General features: G+C 39.3%; 3 protein-coding genes across 15 annotated transcripts in view; all 3 read right to left on the bottom strand.

Annotated features, from left to right (window-relative positions):
* LOC115732880 (protein RMD5 homolog) overlaps positions 1 to 20,753 on the bottom strand; it is a 100,205-nt gene that overhangs the window by 54,160 nt on the left and 25,292 nt on the right. For 4 of the 13 annotated variants that reach the window (XM_048276295.1, XM_048276298.1, XM_048276290.1 and 1 more), the window contains 2 exons: positions 7,470 to 7,509; positions 1,150 to 2,574 (listed from right to left, as the gene is read on the bottom strand). In XM_048276295.1, coding sequence (XP_048132252.1) covers positions 1,358 to 2,518 — 1,161 coding nt within the window. In that variant the 5' untranslated portion in view covers positions 2,519 to 2,574; positions 7,470 to 7,509 and the 3' untranslated portion in view covers positions 1,150 to 1,357. Of the gene's footprint in view, positions 1 to 1,149; positions 2,575 to 6,246; positions 6,434 to 7,469; positions 7,510 to 7,729; positions 8,036 to 8,057; positions 8,148 to 20,753 lie in introns of those variants that run through there. The other 9 variants (XM_048276335.1, XM_048276331.1, XM_048276312.1 and 6 more) reach the window with 6 other exon arrangements.
* LOC125314504 (protein RMD5 homolog) lies at positions 1,572 to 2,518 on the bottom strand. The gene is made up of 2 exons (XM_048276887.1): positions 1,720 to 2,518; positions 1,572 to 1,660 (listed from the first exon to the last, which is right to left on the bottom strand). The coding sequence occupies exons 1-2, from the start codon at positions 2,516 to 2,518 to the stop codon at positions 1,572 to 1,574; spliced, it is 888 nt and encodes a 295-aa protein (XP_048132844.1).
* Positions 10,988 to 19,646, bottom strand: LOC125314332 (tRNA-dihydrouridine(20) synthase [NAD(P)+]-like). Its single transcript, XM_048276359.1, has 9 exons — positions 19,322 to 19,646; positions 19,115 to 19,220; positions 17,110 to 17,248; positions 15,084 to 15,192; positions 14,834 to 14,970; positions 13,593 to 13,729; positions 12,809 to 12,915; positions 12,581 to 12,708; positions 10,988 to 11,390 (listed from the first exon to the last, which is right to left on the bottom strand). The coding sequence occupies exons 1-9, from the start codon at positions 19,364 to 19,366 to the stop codon at positions 11,321 to 11,323; spliced, it is 978 nt and encodes a 325-aa protein (XP_048132316.1). The 5' UTR covers positions 19,367 to 19,646; the 3' UTR covers positions 10,988 to 11,320.

Genomic DNA, 20,753 nt, shown 5'->3' with positions numbered 1-20,753 from the left:
TCATCCATCCAGGCTAGCTACAGAGGAACGGCAGGCGGGATGTTGACTCAGCTTCGCTAAGTATGCGACCACTCCATCGTCACCGTCACCGCCTATCTTTCATGCTCAGTTTCATGATGAGTAGTTTCACTTTACTGTTGAATAGACCCTGCGAAGCTTGTGGCGAAACCACAGTTGCACTGCTCGAAATCCTACTTCACTATTTCGTGCCAAAAGGGCGCACAGGCAGCTGTCGGACCTCCCATACTCGGTTTATTGTCTCAAAACACTCCCTCCCGTGAAAGCTACACTTCACATGATACAACACTTAGGAGGAAACCCTGCTTGTGCTTTTGCTGAATCTATATTTCCACAAGGACATTTTCTCTTTGTAGGTACAAGTGAATTAGCTAAATAGGGGACAAGGGGTTGCAAACCCATGAAAGAAAGCATTTTTACATCCATGTGCTTCCACTACACCAACAAGCGTAACACTTTGAAACATTTCTTCACATCAAACTTGGGAAAGACCTTACCAGGATGTGCTTCCCCACAAAGATAAGTGCAAAAAACAGTGAGACACAAAGGGAAAGAGCATGTGATGAAGACAACTTCCCCCACTAAGACATGGAAGGGGAAAAGCACGTGATGAAAACCCGAAATGCTGGTGATGTTTCGACTTTCAACAAGAAAAGAGTGGCGTATGCAGCTCATACCCTAGAATCCCAGTGTTGATGCTAGCCATTGCCTCCTGATTCAGTTTTAATTCTGATTTATAAATAGGTCTCCATCCCAATCAAGAATTTCAAACAAGTCTCCGAGTTTAACATTTTGTTTTCAAAAATTACAATGAGTAAAAACAACTATTTCAAATTCAAATCATATGTTCGAAATGTACCAAATGATAATCTCTTTTGCCTTTCCCCTAGAGGCCAAGATCTTATATAATCTCCATTTACGACAATCTAAGATCACCAGGTAGGAACTGAGAAGTAGTTTTGACTGTCATGCCGGAGAATCCAAGCTAGGGAAGTCAATAGAACATCTAACACTTGTCATCACCCTACACGACTTTCAGACTCCACTAACTAGGCAGACCTGGCAAGCTTAGCCAACGAAAAGCTTTGAATTCTGTGTAACCCATAAAAGATATGCCTACCATACCATCTAACGTCAAGCCACCAGCTTGCATTTCCATACCCACATGAATATCAAAAGAATGTCTATTTACAGATGCTGCCAACAGTAAGCAACATATGACCACGATTGTCACCACATTCGTGGGTACACAACTAGTTTATGCACATGCAATTTGGTCCAATTGAGAGAGAGAGAGAGAGAGTTACTTGTACATCTCTGTTTATACAAGTGGCACAAGTCAGAAGCATAGAGGCTTACAGAGATTTGAGTCGATATCCGTTGGACAATAGGGGCACTTAAAGGACTTAGAGAGGTTCTTTGACATCTTCACTATTGACTGCTTGCAGAGAACATGTCCACAGGGCATTAGCATTGGCGGATTATCATCTGTAGCTTGCTCCTTGGAGACCGGACACACAAATATGGAATGAAACTGAAACGCATCATCCAACTCAACCGGAACCGGCAATTGCTTCATTGACTGCCACTCTTGCTTCTTTCCCCACATCACGTTCATGAACTTTAAAAGTGGTGGCAAAGCCTGGATGCCAGCAGCTATAGTCACGCCCAAAGGACTCTCAAAGGATTGTCCCAAAATACTGCAAGACTGCCTAGTTAGTTCTTCAGCCAATTTGTCCCAGTTAGCAGCGGATAGTAAATCAGGGTACGGGGACTGTTCGAGCCTGCCAGCCCACAAGAGACAACCCATAAGCTTCTGTATTTCAACCAAGTGGTCTGATGCAAAAGGTGCCAAGTGGCTCCTTGCATACTTAAGGGCCTCATCTCTGTTTCCCCTTTGTAGTATCTCCACAAACTGCATTCGATGAAGTTTTACTTCGAGGTCGGACCCATTTGCTTTAAGTTTACTACAGTTGGAAGTAGCCCACTTCAGTGCTGGTTCTAGATTTCGACTCTTCATTGCTTCAAGTATCTGGTACATCTCTACATATGGAGACCTTATTGAAGCGATAGATTCTGGCTCCATCGCCTCAGTAACAAAGCAATCGCCGACGTCAAAAAGACCCTGTCGGTAGAAATGGCTTGCAATTACATAGTTAATTGTGGCTGTATCAAGGTCAACATTTCTGTAAGCCTTAGATATATCTGGATTAAAGGACTTCTCCAGAAGCTTTGGATACTTGCTAAGTGCAACATTCAATTCCTTCTGTGAGCCTTCTAAGAGCGTCAGTGGAGCCATCTCTTTTATCTTAGTCTTGAGATCAGCAAGTAAAGTTTTGTAGTCTGAATGAGAGTCAGAATTATGAGCGCTCCGAATCTTCTCTATTGAGTCCGAAATTTCTTGAGAGAATTGATCAATCGCTTCTTGGGTCTTGGAATATGAAAGCTTCTGTTTTTTAACAACTCTATCAAATGCATCTCTAATAGAGTTCACATCCATTTTCTGTCTTGCACACAGTATGGTGAACTTTGATCAACAAACAACGAAAAAATCACCTGCCAGACAAGGAAGAAAGGGCGTACTTAGCTTCCATTGAGTGACTAAATCTCACATACAACAGTCACAACAGAAACCATCAGAGGAAAATGAGACACTCTATTCCCTTATCCCAACAGAATCTTAAATTTCATAAATTATGAGCTTACAAGTTAATAAAAAAGATACTACTTAGAGGAAGTTCACTCAGCGACATCTATAATGAGACAAATGTTATGCCAGAACATATAGAATCTCTCCATCAAGCAGTTCAAGCAACAAGCAAAAGGACTAAACCTGGAGGGTTATAGCACCTCCCAAGGATTACAAAGCCTAAATATAACAAAGCGAAATCATAAAGATGGGGGAGTTGTCCTACATTGTGCATCATAACGCTAATATAAGCACATCATTAAGCATTGAATTATTAGTTGCACAACTCAATTTTGTCAAGAATCTCAGATGTCGAAAACTCATGTAAGACGTCAACGAAAACTTGAATAGCACAAAGCCAATGGCAACAGGATTATCGAATCACCAGTCGCAGAGGCTCCTCAACATATAAATAAGATTTTATCCGAAGAAATGCACTATTCACCGCATCAATAGAGGAAGATAGAGACAAACTCTTGATGAATAGAAGGTTGATTAATGTTCAAAGAGTAGGACACACAAAAAAACACACATAAAACTTCAGCGAGAAATACTTCAATCTGCAAACAATCCTTATTTCAAGACAAACAAAAGACTATAAATTATAATTTAAAGTGAAACTTAAGTCCTATCCCCAGAGCCATCTCGAGAAATACACTCTGATTAATCGTGACAGAAAACCTTCTATGGGAGCACACCAGAGAGCAGGCAAACAGCTATTGCCTGCTAGCCGGCAATTCATCACCAGCACTAGAAAAAAAATCACGATTAACCACATTTGTTGATAAGGCAAGGCTCTTGGTTTGGGTGAACGTGTAATAGAGCGCAAAAGAGGTCGGTTCCAAGGCAAACCATCTACTGTGCAATCAGAGCATTTACATGCATATGCATGTTCCAGTATACCAAAAATGAAAAATTTCTAGCCAATTTTAAGAGAATAGAAAAGGCAGACTCTACTTTCAGAGGCTCTTATGTTCTCTTTCCATATCAAACAAAAAAAGAGAGGAATAGAAAAAATCCTTGTTTTACATATAGAACCAAGAAGACACTATACGAACCAAGTTTCTATAACTAGTGCTATGCACAAGCCAAACAACACAGGTGCTCAAGACATCTATGCAAGAATCATATAAGGAGAAGTCTGAAAAGTTGCATTCAAGTATAGTGAACTAGAAATGAGTACAAGAAAGACGGCATTAAATCAGAACACACCAAAAGGAATCCAAGTCCCTATGGATAACTTGAACCTGCAGAACCTTTGACTCAATTGACTTGCAGAACATACCCCTGCCATTATGGTGCCATCAGCCCAAAAAATTCCGATATGCGTGAACTATCGTAATAATCCCTATTTAAGCTGTCAAATCACCATTTAGCCGTTTTCTTGATCTTGATGAATATAAATCTATTGTATTTAGATTAATAAGAAAGCTCCAAATAAAAAGATTTTAGCTCTAAAGGTTTCTTTCTTGCCTTGGTATATTTCTTAAAAGCTTGAAGATATAAGTGCAAGATCAACCTATCAGAGAAAAATGGTCATCCCCGTATCATCTTTAGACATTGTCACAAAAGGTTATTCCCAATGCAACCCTTCCAATTTAAATTTTCTAATTCAACTATGACCTTTCTTTGCATGTAACTGAATGAGAGTTCAGACCCAAGATGATAAGTAAAAAGGCTAACAAAAAGAGATCTAGGACAATCATGCCTTATTTAATGATGTTTTCATATCAATGTCCTTTAGAAGATAAAAACTCTACACTACTGTATTATCTTCAGACCTTAGCAACTAAGGTATTCCTAATGCAATCCTTCCATTTTAAAATTTCTAATTCAACTATTCCTTTCTCTGCATGTAACTGAATCAGAGTTCAGACCTAGGTAAAAAGTAAAAAGGCTAACAGAAAAAAGAAAAACTTGGGCGCTCATGACTTATTCAATGACTATTTTCCCTGATGAAAACGCGCTTTCTTATCAATGTCCCTTAGAATTTAAAAGTCCATACAACTGGATTAGCCAAAGTTATACGAGCTCTTCAGCCAATCAGCAATTTCTGAAAACAGACCAGAGCCAGAGGGATTGATATGCTTTTCTCAAGCGTTCTTTAAAAATTTAACGACCAACAGTAATACAAGAAATCAGTGAGCAGTCCGACTCACCCAAGGACATATCTACATGTAAAAACAAAGCAATATCTAAAGCATCGTAGTTGAAGTTACAATAATAGAAATCAATAGGTGAGAGCATCCAATCACACATGAGAATTTCTTTCTTTAGTACTTGTTTGACCGTGTATTTTCTTTTGTGCCATACACTGGGTCACTAGTAAAATTTTCTCCAACCCACCAAAGTGAAACCCTGAAAGTCCATCAAATCAATGATCCATTCCCATATAGTAAATTCTATAGCATATAAAATCCCATCCTTCCCCACATGTACTGACAAGACAAATATATGTCCCAAAAGAATAAGAAAATCAGGATCATGAAGCACATCAAATCATCTTCGTCAATCAATGCAATCGAAATTAAGCCAGACTTGGGTCACAAAGTCTCTGAAATATCAGTAATTTAAAAGAAAACTGGGCCTATTCCTAATTACCATAATTTATTCAAGTGAAGAGATTTTCAAAGTATGCTTTCAGGTGCCTCAAAGCATAATTGAGCTAAGTCAAGACATCAAAGTTCCTTGCTTGAGCTCAACCCGTCTCCTAAACTTGAAAACTTGACTCAAGCTCCCTCAAGTACCAACATTTGAGATGGAGCTCCAGCAAGTATCAATATTTGAGCTTCAGATCCAGTCAAGAACAATGTAGACATATTTGAACTTGACTCGGCTAAGCTTGAGTTTTCCCATTTCTAGTGGCGCAAGAGCTCTCGCTCCAGCTCAAAACTTGGGATTGCCAGAACAATATCTATTAGAAAAGGAAAAATACCAATTCGCCATGTATATTCACTTCAAAATAAAATTGCAGTTGTGGATACTTTTAACAGTTGATTGGAAACTTCAAGGAACCTCTAGATCACAAGAAATTGTGCAAATTACCAGTTATAAACAAAAATCATAACAAGATCAAGCAAATGCCCATCAGAACAAGAAGAGTTAAGACTCATCAAGTTCCAAAAGCTAATCTTAAAAATGTTCTCTGTACATAAATTTGGTCAAGAAAAGGAAGAAGAACAATTACAGGATTAACGAATTCCAAACAACACATCAACTTATCACCAACCTGATTAGACAAAGGGACCCTAAGCCACATCAAATGGACTGTCTTTTAAGACTACATTTGATAAACCAAACAACTCAGCATCTTATGAAACCAAGAGACTTGAAATGAAGATACCGTCCCTAAAACAAAGAACGGTTAAAACTGATTTTTGAATCTCACGATCCAAGGTTTTTCTTTGCTGGACAAATCAACCTTCCACTACTGCTCTATCTGTCATTTAATCTGAGAGAGAGAGAGAGAGAGCAGGAAGTTATAGGCTAAAGTGGTCTTTGGGTGGAAGTTATAGGCTAAAGTGGTCTTTGGGTGAAACCTCATCAAGAAGTATGAACCCTCTCGTTCTCGAGGAAGGAGGTGGGGAAGAATGTCAAGCTACTGAACTGAAATGCTCTCACTCTTTATCTTTATACTTTCTGCATCCTCTTTGCCTTCTGGTTCTACTCTCTCTCTCTCAGAGCATATCTTAGTCTTTGTCATCAACATTACTAATCAACCGTCCGCTTGCAGCCCCATCAGGTAACAACAGGAGTTTTCAGACTGCAACTAAACTAACTGATACATATTGTGGAAACTAAAAAACATTGATGTAACTGAGATTCTGGCTGAAAATTGGAAGTCACTTGCAATTCTCCAATTTAGAGCCACATCAGATCTATATATCAATCCACAGTTTACTCATAGAAGCCTCATTAGGTAAACATCGCTAGCGTGCTATATCTTGTTTAAAAGTTTCAAGATTCAACCTTTATACTATTCAAGATATAGGGGAGTAAATTGGGCATGTTGAGTCACTCAATCAACCCTTCCAAAACTATTCAAAGACTCAACATGCAGCCAAGAGACTCATTATAAAATTTCAATAGGCAATTCACCAATGATGGGATTGTGCAGATCTCAAGAGGCTGTGTTGGATAAGAGAGAGAAGGAAAATTAGGAAGAAAGTAGCTAAAAAGTCTAAATTTGCCTCCTTCCCTACTAATAAAACTTCGAAGTTGTCTTCATTTTCCATGCAACCTTTCATCCTCCCCACTCTCTCTTATTTCCCGAACAACACTGACCATTTAGAAAAGGGCTTGGCTGTTTGAAGTTGGTTCCTCTATTGGAGCTCTATACTTACACTGACTCTGTTTAGGGATGGTATTCTTTCTGCCAAAGATAACCTATCCTTGCAAGATTGTAAGTGATTAGGACCGGTGTCTTCCTATCCTCCTTGCAAAGGTTGCACAGTTTACCTCACGACTCTTTTCTTAATGAAGAGAAACTAAAAAGAATCACCACAATTATCCCAAACATGACAAATCAAATGTCATGACAAAAAGTGCCATCATCGGCATCAAGAAATTGCTAAAACCTCACATAGAGAAGATCGCATGGCTCTCTTTCAAACTCAGATGAAAACGAACCTCTCAAAACTAATTTCATATGAAGGCATGAATCCTTACAAACTATATAACTGCTACGCATAGAAAATTACATGTAAAGGGAAATGCAAGCAATTGACTCTAGTGATCAAAAAGAGAGAAAGGAGGTCCTTACCAGATTCGAATGCGTCTATACAGTGAAGAGACTCATTCACCTGAAAGTTAATACAAATAAGTCAAATCAAACACCATTTCAAGAAAAGAGCAAACACAAAAAGATATATATGACCTGCGACCTGTTACACTCCATCTTTCCAATTCAAGGAATCAAGACACAAATTTGCTGAAACAGGGCGGGGCAACGGTTGGCCCACGTGGAGCAGCGCTCCTTGCAATCTGACAAGCACACACACGGAAAGGGGGAAGGAGACCCACCTGGGTTCCGAAGGCAAATCGGCAAGCTAGGCAGCGGCGGCGGCGGCGACTCGGAGTCGGCGAGCTGCGACTCGAGAACTCAACTGTTCTGCCCGAGCGACAGGAGAGAAGAGAGACTGAGAGACAGAGAGTGAGTCTGAGGTTAGAAGAGAGACACAGAGGAGATGTGTTAGGGCAGAGAATCTGGTTTCACCATTGACGGGCAACCTCAAAAAAACACGACGGCATGCTTGGATTCACAGAGAACCGAACACAGAGACTCCCATCAGAAACGAAAATTCGCAATCCCAAAAAAAAAAAAAAAGGGACGAAACAGAGTCAGACCCACAAATGATTACACCCATGAAAGCTAAAACATACCAAGGAAGGAACTCACAAACCTTGCAAAGGGTGCGAAGATCGATGCACAGAGAGAAAGAGGGAGACGAAACCTCTCGAGGAAGCAAAACCGCCTGAGGCTCTTGAGGAAGGAGGAGGAGCCTGGAGATGGAAGACAGATCTGGTGCGAATTTACTGAGATGCCCTCCGCTTCCTTTTCTTATTACTGTCCCTGATCCTCAAGGCCTCCCTCCCGGTTTATTTATGGGATAATTGCAGATTTGGCCCGTCAAGTTTCCGACTAGTTTTCAATTTGCCCCCTGCCCCTCCCAAATCCTCCTTTAGGTTCGTTAAAAACGGTTTTCATTCCATTCATCGAACAGCAGCATTACATCCGTTTGATGGATCAGCCTACCGGTTTCATCATTCTGCAACTGCGTTCGCTTTGTGACGACAAAACTCGACGGGCCAAATCGGTGCATTCCGTTGCTGAACTCCGACACTTGCAATTTGAGAACCCGCATCTGGAAGCAGTCAACTAGAACATCTAGGATTACATCAGATTCTACAAATGAAATTGATGTATGAGGGTTCTGTAGTCGTCCAAGCTGTAACTGGACTCAAGATTAGCTTATGAACAAGATTGGTTGAACAACTTGTACAGGCAGTGCTATAGCTTAGAGTGTGAAAATATAGTATTTTACTTGTTCGAGGAACAAAAAATTGAACTTGGGTTCGATTTGTTTTCAAGAAGATAAATGTTTCGGAAAATATTTTCCTTAAAAATGGTTGTTGATTTTGCCTCCAATGATCTTTTTTTTTTTCTCCATTGGAGTTAAATATAACCGAAAGTTTCGTTTTGGAGTTAGACAGCGAACAAGGTGTCATATGTGGGGTTTTATAATATGTTTTGAAATGGAGTTGCCTTGCCTCGATTGACCCAAACGTAGCAAATTTTATGATTTTCTTGCCGACAAGTAAGTATTATTTCCATAATGGTACAAGTACAAATGGCAAGGTGGACGAACAGACGAAAAAACTCGTAAGGCAATAGATTAAAGGCCTAGGCCGATCCCCAAGAAAGAAATGGTTCAATTACAAGCCAAAGAGAACAAAGGCTAGAAGGCGCATAGAGCACATCCAGCAGGGTGGGACGAAAGTCAAACTCACAACATTTTGGCTACTAATTGATGGAGGGTGGGAGGAAACCCTTGCTCCCGCCAATCCTGATTGCTTCCTCAGTGGCGCAAGCTCCGGCGAGCGAAAATGCCGTGGATCACAACAACAAAGCTTGAGCTAGGGTTCTGGCCTTGAGGTCCACGACAAAGCCATCAATGGAGATGGAAAAACTCCCTCATTTTGCATGGAAAACGCCATAAGTGAGACGAGGAGCAAGACAAGTGAAGATGGAGAAGCGAGAAGCAAGAAGGAGAAAGCCCTCCCTGGCTGGCGGAAGTTTTTGAGGGCAAGATCAAGGAGGTCGTGCCAAAGTTAAAATGAAGATGGTTGCAGTACGGAGGAATTGGAGAAAGTAAGGCAACTTAGAGCTTCAAGAGGTGAATATCCTTAGAGCTTCAAGAGGTGAATATCAACCATGAGGAATATCCATGGCGGGGGCGAGGGAGTCTTGGTACCGATCGATAAATATGGCAACCGGTCACTAAGTAGCAACAATGGCAAAGAGCTGCAGCAAGAGAGGGGATGAGGCAACAAGGTGGTTGCAGGGGACAACAACGGCACCGACACAGAGCCAATGGTGAAGATGAGATAAGCTCACAGTTACGGGGTTGGCACGCAGAGCTTGCGATCAAAAGGTGACCGTGAGGGCTCGCAGCGCTGTTCCTCCTTTCGACTGTGCTTCTCTCTCTCTCTCTCTCCCTCTCTGCACAATGTGCCTCGCATCGCGTTCCCATGATTCAACACTCGGTCTGACTCATCGACAAAAAACAGGGACAACATCTAACTGGGAGTCATTTGTACCAGAAGTGCAGTCCCAAAACATGACCAATCACACAAATTGACTAGTACCAATAGAAAAAAGTCAAGCTTAGTTGGGACAATTCATGAAAGGATCTGCTACTCCATTTTGCATGTGGCCGGTGTAGGTGCTTCCTTTGCTGGAAAAGTACCTTCCCTGATACCGCCTAACTTGCAATGCTGCTTTTGACCAGAAAAAAAAAATTGCAATGCTGCTAGTAAAGGAAAAGAACACACAAACATCGAAATGTAGATGCCGCCAATTGCAATGCCAAAACATGTGACTGACTCGAAGCACCTACCTTCAAGCTCCCGTTTATCAAAACACTAAAAACTTAAGGTACATAAATGGTTAAACCGAAAAAATCTCATCATAGTCTCAGAGCCATGTACAACAAAACCATTAATTTACTGTAGCTTGTGTTACATTGGTATTAATCACCATTATCTACGAGAATCAATTGGGCTTCCATACGGCCGGTATCGGCTGATCCTCCACTGTCTGACTAAACGCTGGTATTCAAAACAGCAATCGGGTCATGCTCACACAAATTGCAAATGAAATAATCTTTTACCAGCGTCAACAGAATGCCATGAACCATCTCCCCCCAAATGGTGTTGGGCCAGTGCTTTGCAGTTCGATCCAGAAAAATGCCAATGGTCACCTGACATCCCAAAGGCTGGCTAGACAGACGGATATTGGCTACTCAGAATTCCATGAAAATTGTTAAGACAGGAAAAAACAAACTATACATAAGTGGTGCCAATGGGGCGTTGGACGAGTTAGTTGAGCTTCTTGGGCCTTAGATAGTTAAACCGATGAGGTCTCGGGTTCGACTCCCAACGACCATATCTTGGGGACTTACCCGGTGGCATCGGCATACCCCCGCCACTCCGAGGAATAATCCATTGCATGTGGCAAACCTCGGTTATTATAAAAAAAAAAAAATACACAAGTGGTCCGAAAAAGGATACTTCTACATACAGTACTATACCATACCCCATTGATTGTCAACAGTTGGTTATTACTGAACAGCCAATTCAATTTGGTGAGCTATAGCAGATGCCTCATGCCCTATACTGCAGAGACCTTAGTGCTTCTCTCACACCAATCCTCTTAAGGCTTTTCGGATAAAATCAGACGGTACATTTTTTGGGTCAAAGCACTAACCCAAGTTACTCTCAGTATCTTGAAGCATTTGAAGGTAGGTCTACCTAATGGGCAGACAGTTGGGAAAATTTGTCCTCACATTGAACAAAAGCAAAAGAGTAAGACCACATGTCGGATCACAAGAACTAGTCAACTTCAACCTGGAACCTGGTTTTGTTTACACATTGGTAGTACTCCTCCTCCCCATAGAGTCGCCTGATAATTATGAAAAACAAAAATCAGTAAACGTATCATGACAGATTGGACAAATCAGTAAAAGATCATAACAGATTAGACACAACGAGAATTAATTTAACAGGGATTGGACAAGGAATTTCATTTTTCCATCCTTTTTGTCCCCATTTATGCAAGAAATAGATGAGTGAATTCCAACGGAGAACAAGTTTTGCATCCCATCCTGAGGTCAAAGGTTCAAATTTTGGCCTCAGTCAATCACTTGATGGAGAAACTCGTTTCCAGACAATGCTGATATGTTCTAGCAGCTACCTCATTATACATTGAAAAAACTTGTGACAGACTCGCGATATTTCCTCAAGTCCGCATGGAAAAAGACCTAGCTAACATTAGCTCAACTCAACTCTCAAAGATGTTGAAACAATAGATTCAAACGGTCTAAATATATCTTTTTAGCATCTCAAATCCTTGGAGGAAGACAAATCATATGCAAGTTCACAAGCCTGCTCTAGCAACTAGCACCAAGTTTGTGCAAATATTTGTGGACATCCATCCTAATAAATGTCAAGCGGTGGGATGCTAACCTTGATACAACTAGCAAGAGGGGAATAAAATCAAGAGGAGACCATTGATTATGAAATTTCAAACAAGAATCAAAATTTTCTTTAAATCATGGCATTAATCCAGTACACTCAAGAACATCACAAATAGCCGGAATAGATTAACCATTGTTATATGCTGTATCCCGAGGTTAGATCCATGCCACCCAGACAAAATCTGGATCATATCTTTTCATAAACTTGACCTAAAAGGTTCTTCCTTAACGCACAGCAAGAAAAAAAGTAAAAGTACATTTACTGCGATAATATACAATATTGCCATTCTAATGACTTTAAGTGATTAAGTTTAATGAATTCTCTCAGCAGTCTCCAAGGATTCATGCAACTATCAATATTAAGCTTTCTGAAGTTTTGATCCATCAGCAGGATTTTTTCCCCTGAAACTGCTGGCATCGAACTGCTTTCTGCACCCAGTCGCTTGAACTGGTGGTAGCAACAAACCAGGCGAACAGATGGATCAATTTTAAAGTAGGAAAGAAGCATTTTCGTTCAAATGTTTAGGACCAAATGGATAATTGCATTTAGAAACTGCAGCTGCAATTTGTCAACATAACTGAAACAAGAACATGAAACAAAAAAGATGATACTTACGCTAAGTCAGCCAGCGTCTCTGACTTGATCACAGCCTTCCCCTCAGGCAGTTCAAGGCATGAATAGTGCATTATCATTTCCTTGAGGGTGTGCTTCGTGCTTTTAATATCATTGTCCCACAAGATGCTCTGAATCCGAAAACAGAAACTGGTGAATTCGTCCTATTCAAGCATAAAGAGAAGATACTCAACAAAAAAAAATTGTCGATTGACAATCTTGAAGAAGTACCTTCCTAATATATTCCCTTTTGACATCTTCCCAAGGTACTTTTCCTTCAGAAGAGAAAATAGAAGCATTCCACAAAGCTCCCCTTGCAACCATCACTGACGAGGCACCTAAGAAAACAAGGAACAAAATGCCTGGAACTATTGGTACCATTCTGAAAGCTTGAAACTTACTGCGAAACAAAGTCAAGAAAAGTAAATGTGCTTGTCAATTGAGTCTTATTATGATATAAGATCTACATTGCGGGCACATTTCTCAGCATCTTCAGCTGTTAGTGGAAATAATTACTCAACATGGTAGCAAAGCATTAGGAAAGGGTACGCATCTCGACACTCTTTTAATAGGTCTGTTAGCTATATTACATGGACTTGGGTGTGTGGATAATGTGTGGTTGTGGATCTGTGTGTCCGACTCACCTTTTGAGAAAATTATAGACACCAGGATTTGTCTAAAAAGAATCCGTAAAGAATTCGACACTTTTTCTATTTTAACGCTAATAAACATGTTATCTTTGTTTTAAAGTATTATACAAAATTATCTGAGATATATCCCTTGAATATCTGTTTTCTATGTGAAGTGCAACTTGTTACTGGTTAGTATAGAGTCGGAGTTATTATGACACTATGATACTACAAAAATGACAACACTACAGCGAATTGAGAATGCATTCTTCTTATCACACACATGATACGATACTTGATAAAGAAGGTTGCAGACAATCAGATACACAAATCAAAATTTCTCAGAAACATTAAATCTTTCAAGTCATTGAATGCGCTCCATTTACCTGTTGCAACTTTGATATACTGGAAATCATCATACTCAAAGACATCACCATTTGCTATAACTGGAATAGATAGGGCTGCAACAATATCAGCAATCTCATCCCATTTAGCAGGATCTCTCGGTCGATCTGATACTCTTCTGCAATTTCTCATAGAATAACCAAATATGAAATATCACATAAATGGCATTAACGATGGTCATCGTGCATCAGATTGGTGGCACAAAATTCCAGAAATTACTTGCTTAGTATGCAGTAAACAGTTCACGTCTCTTTTACATAAAATTTTCAAGTTCACTCTTGATTTGCTATTTCAACAGGCAGTAAACAGTTCACGTCTCTACTACATAAAATTTTCAAGTTCACTCTTGATTTGCTATTTCAACAGGCAGTTGATTTTGTAAAATCAATGATATAAACTATCTGCTGGAAATGCTGGAGTCAGCATATCTTTCAATGAGGAGTTGTGCAGAAACAACCTTTTATGTGCCTTCTTTCTCAAAACTTGCAACGTCATTGTGATCTGCATACCATATGTCAATTCATAGTATGGACGTTTGTTTAGGTAAGTTCCACGGGTGGTCACTCAACTTGGGTGGTATTTGTCCAAACCAAAAACTTACGCTTATAGGTGGAGGAAGACTACATGAATATAAAGAGCATTTAGGACCCGTTGTCAAGCAAATCGAACTTTACAAGTGCAAATCTAATTTGTTGCAATAGCTACATATCTAAACTTTGTGCTGGATTCAGGTGATAATCATAACATGTAACAAACAAAAAATGCAATTATGGAGTAGAGAAAACATTTTGTCTTCCAATTCATAAATTTCAAAGAGAGAATGCAAAATTTGTGGAAGATGGCACCTGTGAGAGTGCCTTTTCATTTCTTTTCAAGTTTGCTTGTTATGAATTAATTACATCCAACATCATAATTGATTTCTTGAACAACATTAAGAATTGTGAAAGTCAATAAGCATTCATCAGCATTCCGATTAACTATCTTATAGGTACTTGATTGAATCAAATGCAATAGTTGATTTACTCAATTCAATGAAATGATTGAGTCAAATGAAATAGTTGATCTACTCAATTCAATGAAATTTAAAGCTATAGTCCTATCTTTGACAAGCTCATGTGTTTTCAATGTGGTTATCTTATCCTTTATTTAGTTGATAAAGTATAATGGGTGCAAAACCCTATAGCAGAATAACCATTAGAGCAGTTTTTTTTTTTGTCATTACCTTCCATGAACAGCAAGCGCAGAGACACCTGTTTTTTCAATTCTCCTTGCTAGTTCTACTGTATCGTGAGAATGCTTGAGAAGTCGAATCTTACATGTAACTGGTGTGTCCATATTCCTCTTCAAGGTAGTCAAAATCTGAATTGCACATGAGAAAGTAATAAAATGTATTAGATTCTTTAGCGATCTGAAGTAGAATACAAAGAGTGATGTTTTCAGTATCAGCCAGGGAAAGGTCAGGTGATGCGTACATCATGAATGAGCTCTGGTTTGTTCAGTAGTGCAGCCCCCATGCCTCCACTCAAAGAAAATGACCTTGGGCATCCCATATTAATATCTACCGCAGCAACATCTTTACACCTGGGAATAAGAAAACCATGTCAGAATAAGTAGGAGATGACACTGTTTCATCCAAATTTTAGACCAACATCAATTGGAAAAAAGTGAAGAACAATATAAAACAAGCGATCAATCACTCATTAAACAAAAAAACTAATTTTCTGAATAATGCGAGGAGAATCAGGCATCATCCACTTCCAGTTCAGAAAGCCCAAGCAATGTGGTTTAAAGATATATGTTCCATGTCAAATGTTGCTCGACAAAGTCAGGCTCCATTTCTCATTCAATGGCTCTTCCTCTCTCACAATAGAGCCTCCCTACCTCTAGGCAATCATCCACCAGCACTCAGCACAAATAGGGGAGGAAGAATATGATGCGACGTTCCATCAACACCGAACAACCGTTCTAAATTACTGTAATTTCACTTAAGACTGGAGGGAGGGAGGGAGGGAGGTCAAACACATTCAGGCAAAATTCACATACAACTGAAACACAACTGTGTAAATTTGTCCATAGACATCTAAAACATCTAGGAGGGTTTGTGAAAATCCGATTCCTCTAGATTCAATTTGAAAGAGCTGATTTGATACAATTAATTAGTGAGCTAGGTCATGGGACAACGGACTGTTTTACAGGTAGGCAGTGTATAATTTTCCTTACCTTTTATGGACCACCTACACCAACTTCTACCAGGCCAGGCCTATTTTAAAAATCTAGGAGTAGCGTCTTTAAACAGGTCGCATACACAACTTTTCCCTGGATATTTTGCAAGAAAGCTCGATAGCAGAACTTATGGCTGTGTTTGGGAGAGCTTATGCTAAGTAATTAGTTTGCTCTCTCCCTCCAAAGTTTTGCTTTCCCACCAAAACGCAAAATTCAGTATAATATCTACGTAAAAAAAAAAAAATTCTTAAACAGAAACCAATCTTAAGTAGATAAACCCCTAACTCATGTATGCCCAACAAGCTCATGTAAGACATGAGCCAAACCTGAAATAGGTGGTGCAAACATGGGATTCCATGCATTCTACTAGTTCACATGTCCATTCCTTCACCACTAAGCAAACTCCATGGACATATGTTTTCAAATGACTACGTAACCATATTTGCCTGTTTTAACAGTTTCAGGTGTTCAATATTAAGTCCAATTCGAACCCTACAAGAACAGGTGAAAGCAAAAGGCAAAATTTAACGGAAGAAATTGCAACCTCTTTCAAACTTCCAATTGATCATCTTTAGTTACTACTACATTTAATAAGCTAAATTTCTCTCACCTATTTCATTCATTCCTCCTTAGGATTAAAATCTGTCATTCTTTTCAATTAATAACATTTCCCCATGAATCTCAGAAATGCTATCAGAGATAGCATTCTGAGGCCATATTAAAAACAAACATGGTTCACAATCCCGTTGATAACAAAATTGCTTCATTTCGGAATTTACATATAAGGGTATTTCCAGCAATGATTGTACCATTCCCAGGTCATCCTACTGCAACTCAAATAAAATGAAATCATTGTGAGAGTATCTAGTTTACTGAACAAGCCAAACTGTAAAAACTTGTTTCATAGAAACTCCTGCTCCATGACTATTCACTCTTGTTGAAGCGTGACAATAATACAACTAATGAAGTACCAAGAGTGCCCCAGCATCCTGACTACTTATGTGACATGTATTTCACGACTAGAAGCAAATCAGCATTTCAGAGTTCTCAATTGGTGTGGCAGCAAAACTAAAAGTGCAGAACAAAATAAATGACTGCTTGATAGCTTCCCAGAAGAATCTTCAAATGCCATTAAAGGTGAATTGCTCAACTAGAGCAAAACAAAATATCATAGGGACACCCAAATATATGTTGGATATGCAAATCAATTGTCAGAGGAAGTTGTTAAACTAACATGCTATCCTACTGCAAGGCAAGATATCACACGTCACTTACACTATCTCTGCAGCACGTAGAGCCCTCACGGCATCAGAAGTACCCATTTGAAAGACTACATGATCCTGTTCTTGCTTGCACGTTCTAAAAACAACGTTCTCTGTTCCTTTCTCCACAAAATCCGTGGAAGCAATGCGCTCTGATGAAAGAGAAAATAAAACTTCAGAGAAGAGAAGTTTTCTTCACAAGATTTCTGATGCAGGCAACAAAACCATGCAATATGGTATTTATTCAAATATTGATGTTCCTACGAAGATTTGGTGGAAGATGGACTGTACAAATCAATTTTAGAGTCCTAAGGGATATTAGTATTCAATTAAGTCTCCTATGTAGCTGGATGTTTCTTTTAAGGAATTTTATTCTCATTAAGCAGCTGGACGTTGGACGTTCATTTAGGCCTTACATCCCTGCCATGTCCTGCCCTCGACAATTCTCTAGTTCTCTGCACTTCTCCTTCTTTTTTCTTTAACTTTGGTTTCATTTTAAAGTTAAGCCACAATAAGTGCTTGGAATACTAAATACCAGACAACATTTTGTTTTCAATATAAAGGCTTGAGTCAAGGCCCCTTTTTCAAGGCAAAGTCCCAAAGTCAAGGCATTTTCAAACTCACCTTATGACTTTCCATTTATATAAGGAGAGCGAGAGGGAGAAAATTAGGATCAAGGACTAAATGAACAATTGGCTTAGTTAAAATCTAGCCAATATACGTCATTATCATCTCCAAGGCCTACCATATATCATCTTGGAGCATAAGTAAATGTCAGCGAACCTGAGCAATAGACAATAAGTTTTCCACTTGATGTTTACTGGTAAAATATCAACACAAAGCATCAAGTGCTCATTTGCTAAGGTACTTAAATAGAAGCCCCCATGTAAAAGTGCTTTAGCTGGCAAACAATGATCAGAAGAGTAGAAAGTCACTTGCTTATTAGTAAAACTCGAGGAATCCAGATATCAAAACCTATCTTCTCTGGAAATTTTATTGAGAAATGACTACCATCATAAGATAAAACCTCCTACTGGTCTAGTAAATGTTTGTAGCTGAAAGGAATATCCATGTGATGTAAAAAAAATCTAGTTATTCTCTATTTGAGCATCTACATGCAAGTCTTACCATTTATACTAGTATCCTTAATTTTCATAAGAAGAATATCGGAAGAATATGAGGGAAGTGAAAATCCCATTACCTCTCTTTATGTTTGAAAGAATGCAGAGCGACGGAAAAGAAAATGGGAAAAATTTATCGCCCTCGTCTGGAATGGAGAAGATGATGGAATGGATGGGAAAACAGTGAAGTAATAGGTCTTGGATTTCCCCCTTCAGAATATCACTCTCTCTCTCTCAAAAATCGCAGTGAGACTAGATCAAACTTGCCTGCTCATGTAAATCGCTTTTTTTTTTCTTTCAGGTGAAAGATGTGTTACAAGATTGAACTCACTCAGCTTCAGCTACCAGGCCCACTTTCAAAGTTTAGCCTTCTCTCGTTACCTTACTTATCAAAATACGAAACGATTGAAACTTTCTGACAGCAATTTCTAGACTAGTAGCCTGGGCCAACAGCAACTTGAAAGTAGTTGGGTGAGAATTTAAGGTTCGGTTTGTTTCGTGACAAACAAATGATTTGAAAAACATCCTTCTAAAAATGATCGCCTATATCGCTCAAAAAAATGACTAAGTGAATCCTTTATGAAAATATTTAAACATAAATTATTATCGATAATGAAAACATTTTAAGCGATATATGCGATTATTTTTAGGATAATATTTTTCAAATAATTCGTTTTTCGCAAAACAAACCAAGCCTAAACAAACAAAAGCATCAATCTCTGAAAGATCTGTCCAACGTATCTGCTACCACATATATTATTAACTACTTAGTTAAATTCATGTCAGATTCTCCAGTTCACAATGGAGGCATGGAAACGAACCACAATCCATTCACCACATAACACATTAACAATAGAGTTTTACCAGATTTCCTTCAAAAGCAGGTGCACACCGTACCGTTTAATCTCCGCTCGCATTTAAGTAATTTGTGGTCAATAATCTCCTCTCCGTACGTTATATCGGCACCATACTGAGCAGCAAGCAACCTCAAAGGCAACGTCCCCTGCAAAATTTCGAAATTCGTCACCCAAAATTTTCCGCAATAGATCGAAGGACGATGATGTGAGACAAACAGAAGGGTTTCAAGGAGGTTTTTGAACTCACAACTCGAACCATAGGAGCGAGAACGTGCTTGTTCTCGTACTCCATATTCGGCGGAAGGAAACACCGCGGGAACTCGATCAATTCGCACTTCTGGAAGCACGGCACGTCTTCGACGACGCGTGTGATGCCAATGACTTCGAAACCGTACCGTACCGGAAAGCGAACCGCTTTCGATGGCGCCGCCGCCGGATGGAGCTCGCCGTAGCCTCCGGCTGGCTTCGCGGAGCGTGTGGAGGAGCAGAACGAACAGAGGAGAGGACCAAGAGGCGAGAGGCCGCGTGAGGCGAGTCTGCCCCAAAAAAGAGTAAATGGGCTCGTGCTGGAGCGAAACGAGCAAGCACGCTATTACGCGACCAAGAACATTGTAAAAGGCAGGGCTATTTCCAACTAGAATTACTACTATTTCCAACTACAAGTAAGCATGCTATTACGCGACCAAAAACATCGCGCTGCTTACGACAAATTTATCCTCCGTTAATTTCGATTAAACTAAGCTAATATCACGAAAAACTTTCAAATTGATACACATGTGATAAAGAAAGGGTAAAATCCTAAACTAGTACACTCGTTAACCGCCACATGCGATCCAACTCAATAATTTGACGGTAAATTTTAACAGAAATCGACGGATGGTAAATTTATTACATGTGTACCCGTTTAGGATTTTTGGCGTTCAAAATAATAGTTTGGGATAAATTCATCATAGATATACCGATTTTGGATTTTTGGTAGTATAGTTTGGAGTAAATTTATCGCGGATGTACTAGCTTGGGGTTTTTTGCCGTCAAAAAATTATTTCGGATAAATTTGTACAAGTTTACTAGTTTGGAGTTTTTCGTGGTATTAACTCTTTATCATAAACTTTTTTCGTGACATCAAAAGTCCCAAACTATGCATACCATGACACATTTACCCTGAATTTTTTCTTGTGGCACCAAAAGTCATAAACTTGTATTCATATAAGACATTTGTCTTCCATCAAGGCTGCATAATATAATTTTCTAGCCAAAACAACTTGTTCTTATTCCACTTAAGTCGCACGGGTGCCATGTCAACACCGTTTGCTTTTTATTGTTCAAGGAGGTACATTTTGGACTATGTTTGTTGACAGAACTTTAATAAATGGTAAACTTTCCACTCGAGTACAAGGTTGAGATTTTTTGTGTCAAAAAAATAAGTAGTTATAAATTTGTCATAGTTGGCATAATTTGAGATTTTTAGTAGCTTTTCTCTAATGTTAACCACGCAAAAGCTTACCGCTACATCTTTGAGATTTTTTTATTACCTTTTCAGTTTCAGGTCTTGAGTGCATCAACAAAAAGTTAAGAGGACTCAATTACAAAAGCAGAGGACAGACTAGGAACTCATTGTATGCATCTTTGAGACTATGATCCTCGTCTAGTAATGAATTTGCTTTATGTATGAATGTAAG

Source organism: Rhodamnia argentea, chromosome 1, assembly GCF_020921035.1.
Source record: "Rhodamnia argentea isolate NSW1041297 chromosome 1, ASM2092103v1, whole genome shotgun sequence".
Classification (NCBI taxonomy): domain Eukaryota; kingdom Viridiplantae; phylum Streptophyta; class Magnoliopsida; order Myrtales; family Myrtaceae; genus Rhodamnia; species Rhodamnia argentea.
This window is presented reverse-complemented; position numbering and strand designations above follow the sequence as displayed.

What these genes read in the sequence shown, in the direction of transcription:
- LOC125314504 (XM_048276887.1), bottom strand. Translation starts at nt 2,518, where the DNA reads ATGGATGTGAACTCTATTAGAGATGCATTTGATAGAGTTGTTAAAAAA. An exon ending in ACTAACTAGGCAGTCTTGCA is followed by an intron (nt 1,661 to 1,719) that starts GTATTTTGGGAC and finishes GCTGGCATCCAG; the next exon opens with GCTTTGCCACCACTTTTAAA.
- LOC125314332 (XM_048276359.1), bottom strand. Translation starts at nt 19,366, where the DNA reads ATGGAGTACGAGAACAAGCACGTTCTCGCTCCTATGGTTCGAGTT. An exon ending in CTACGTGCTGCAGAGATAGT is followed by an intron (nt 15,193 to 17,109) that starts GTAAGTGACGTG and finishes TCTTATTCCCAG; the next exon opens with GTGTAAAGATGTTGCTGCGG. An exon ending in GTATATCAAAGTTGCAACAG is followed by an intron (nt 12,916 to 13,592) that starts GTAAATGGAGCG and finishes TTGTTTTCTTAG; the next exon opens with GTGCCTCGTCAGTGATGGTT.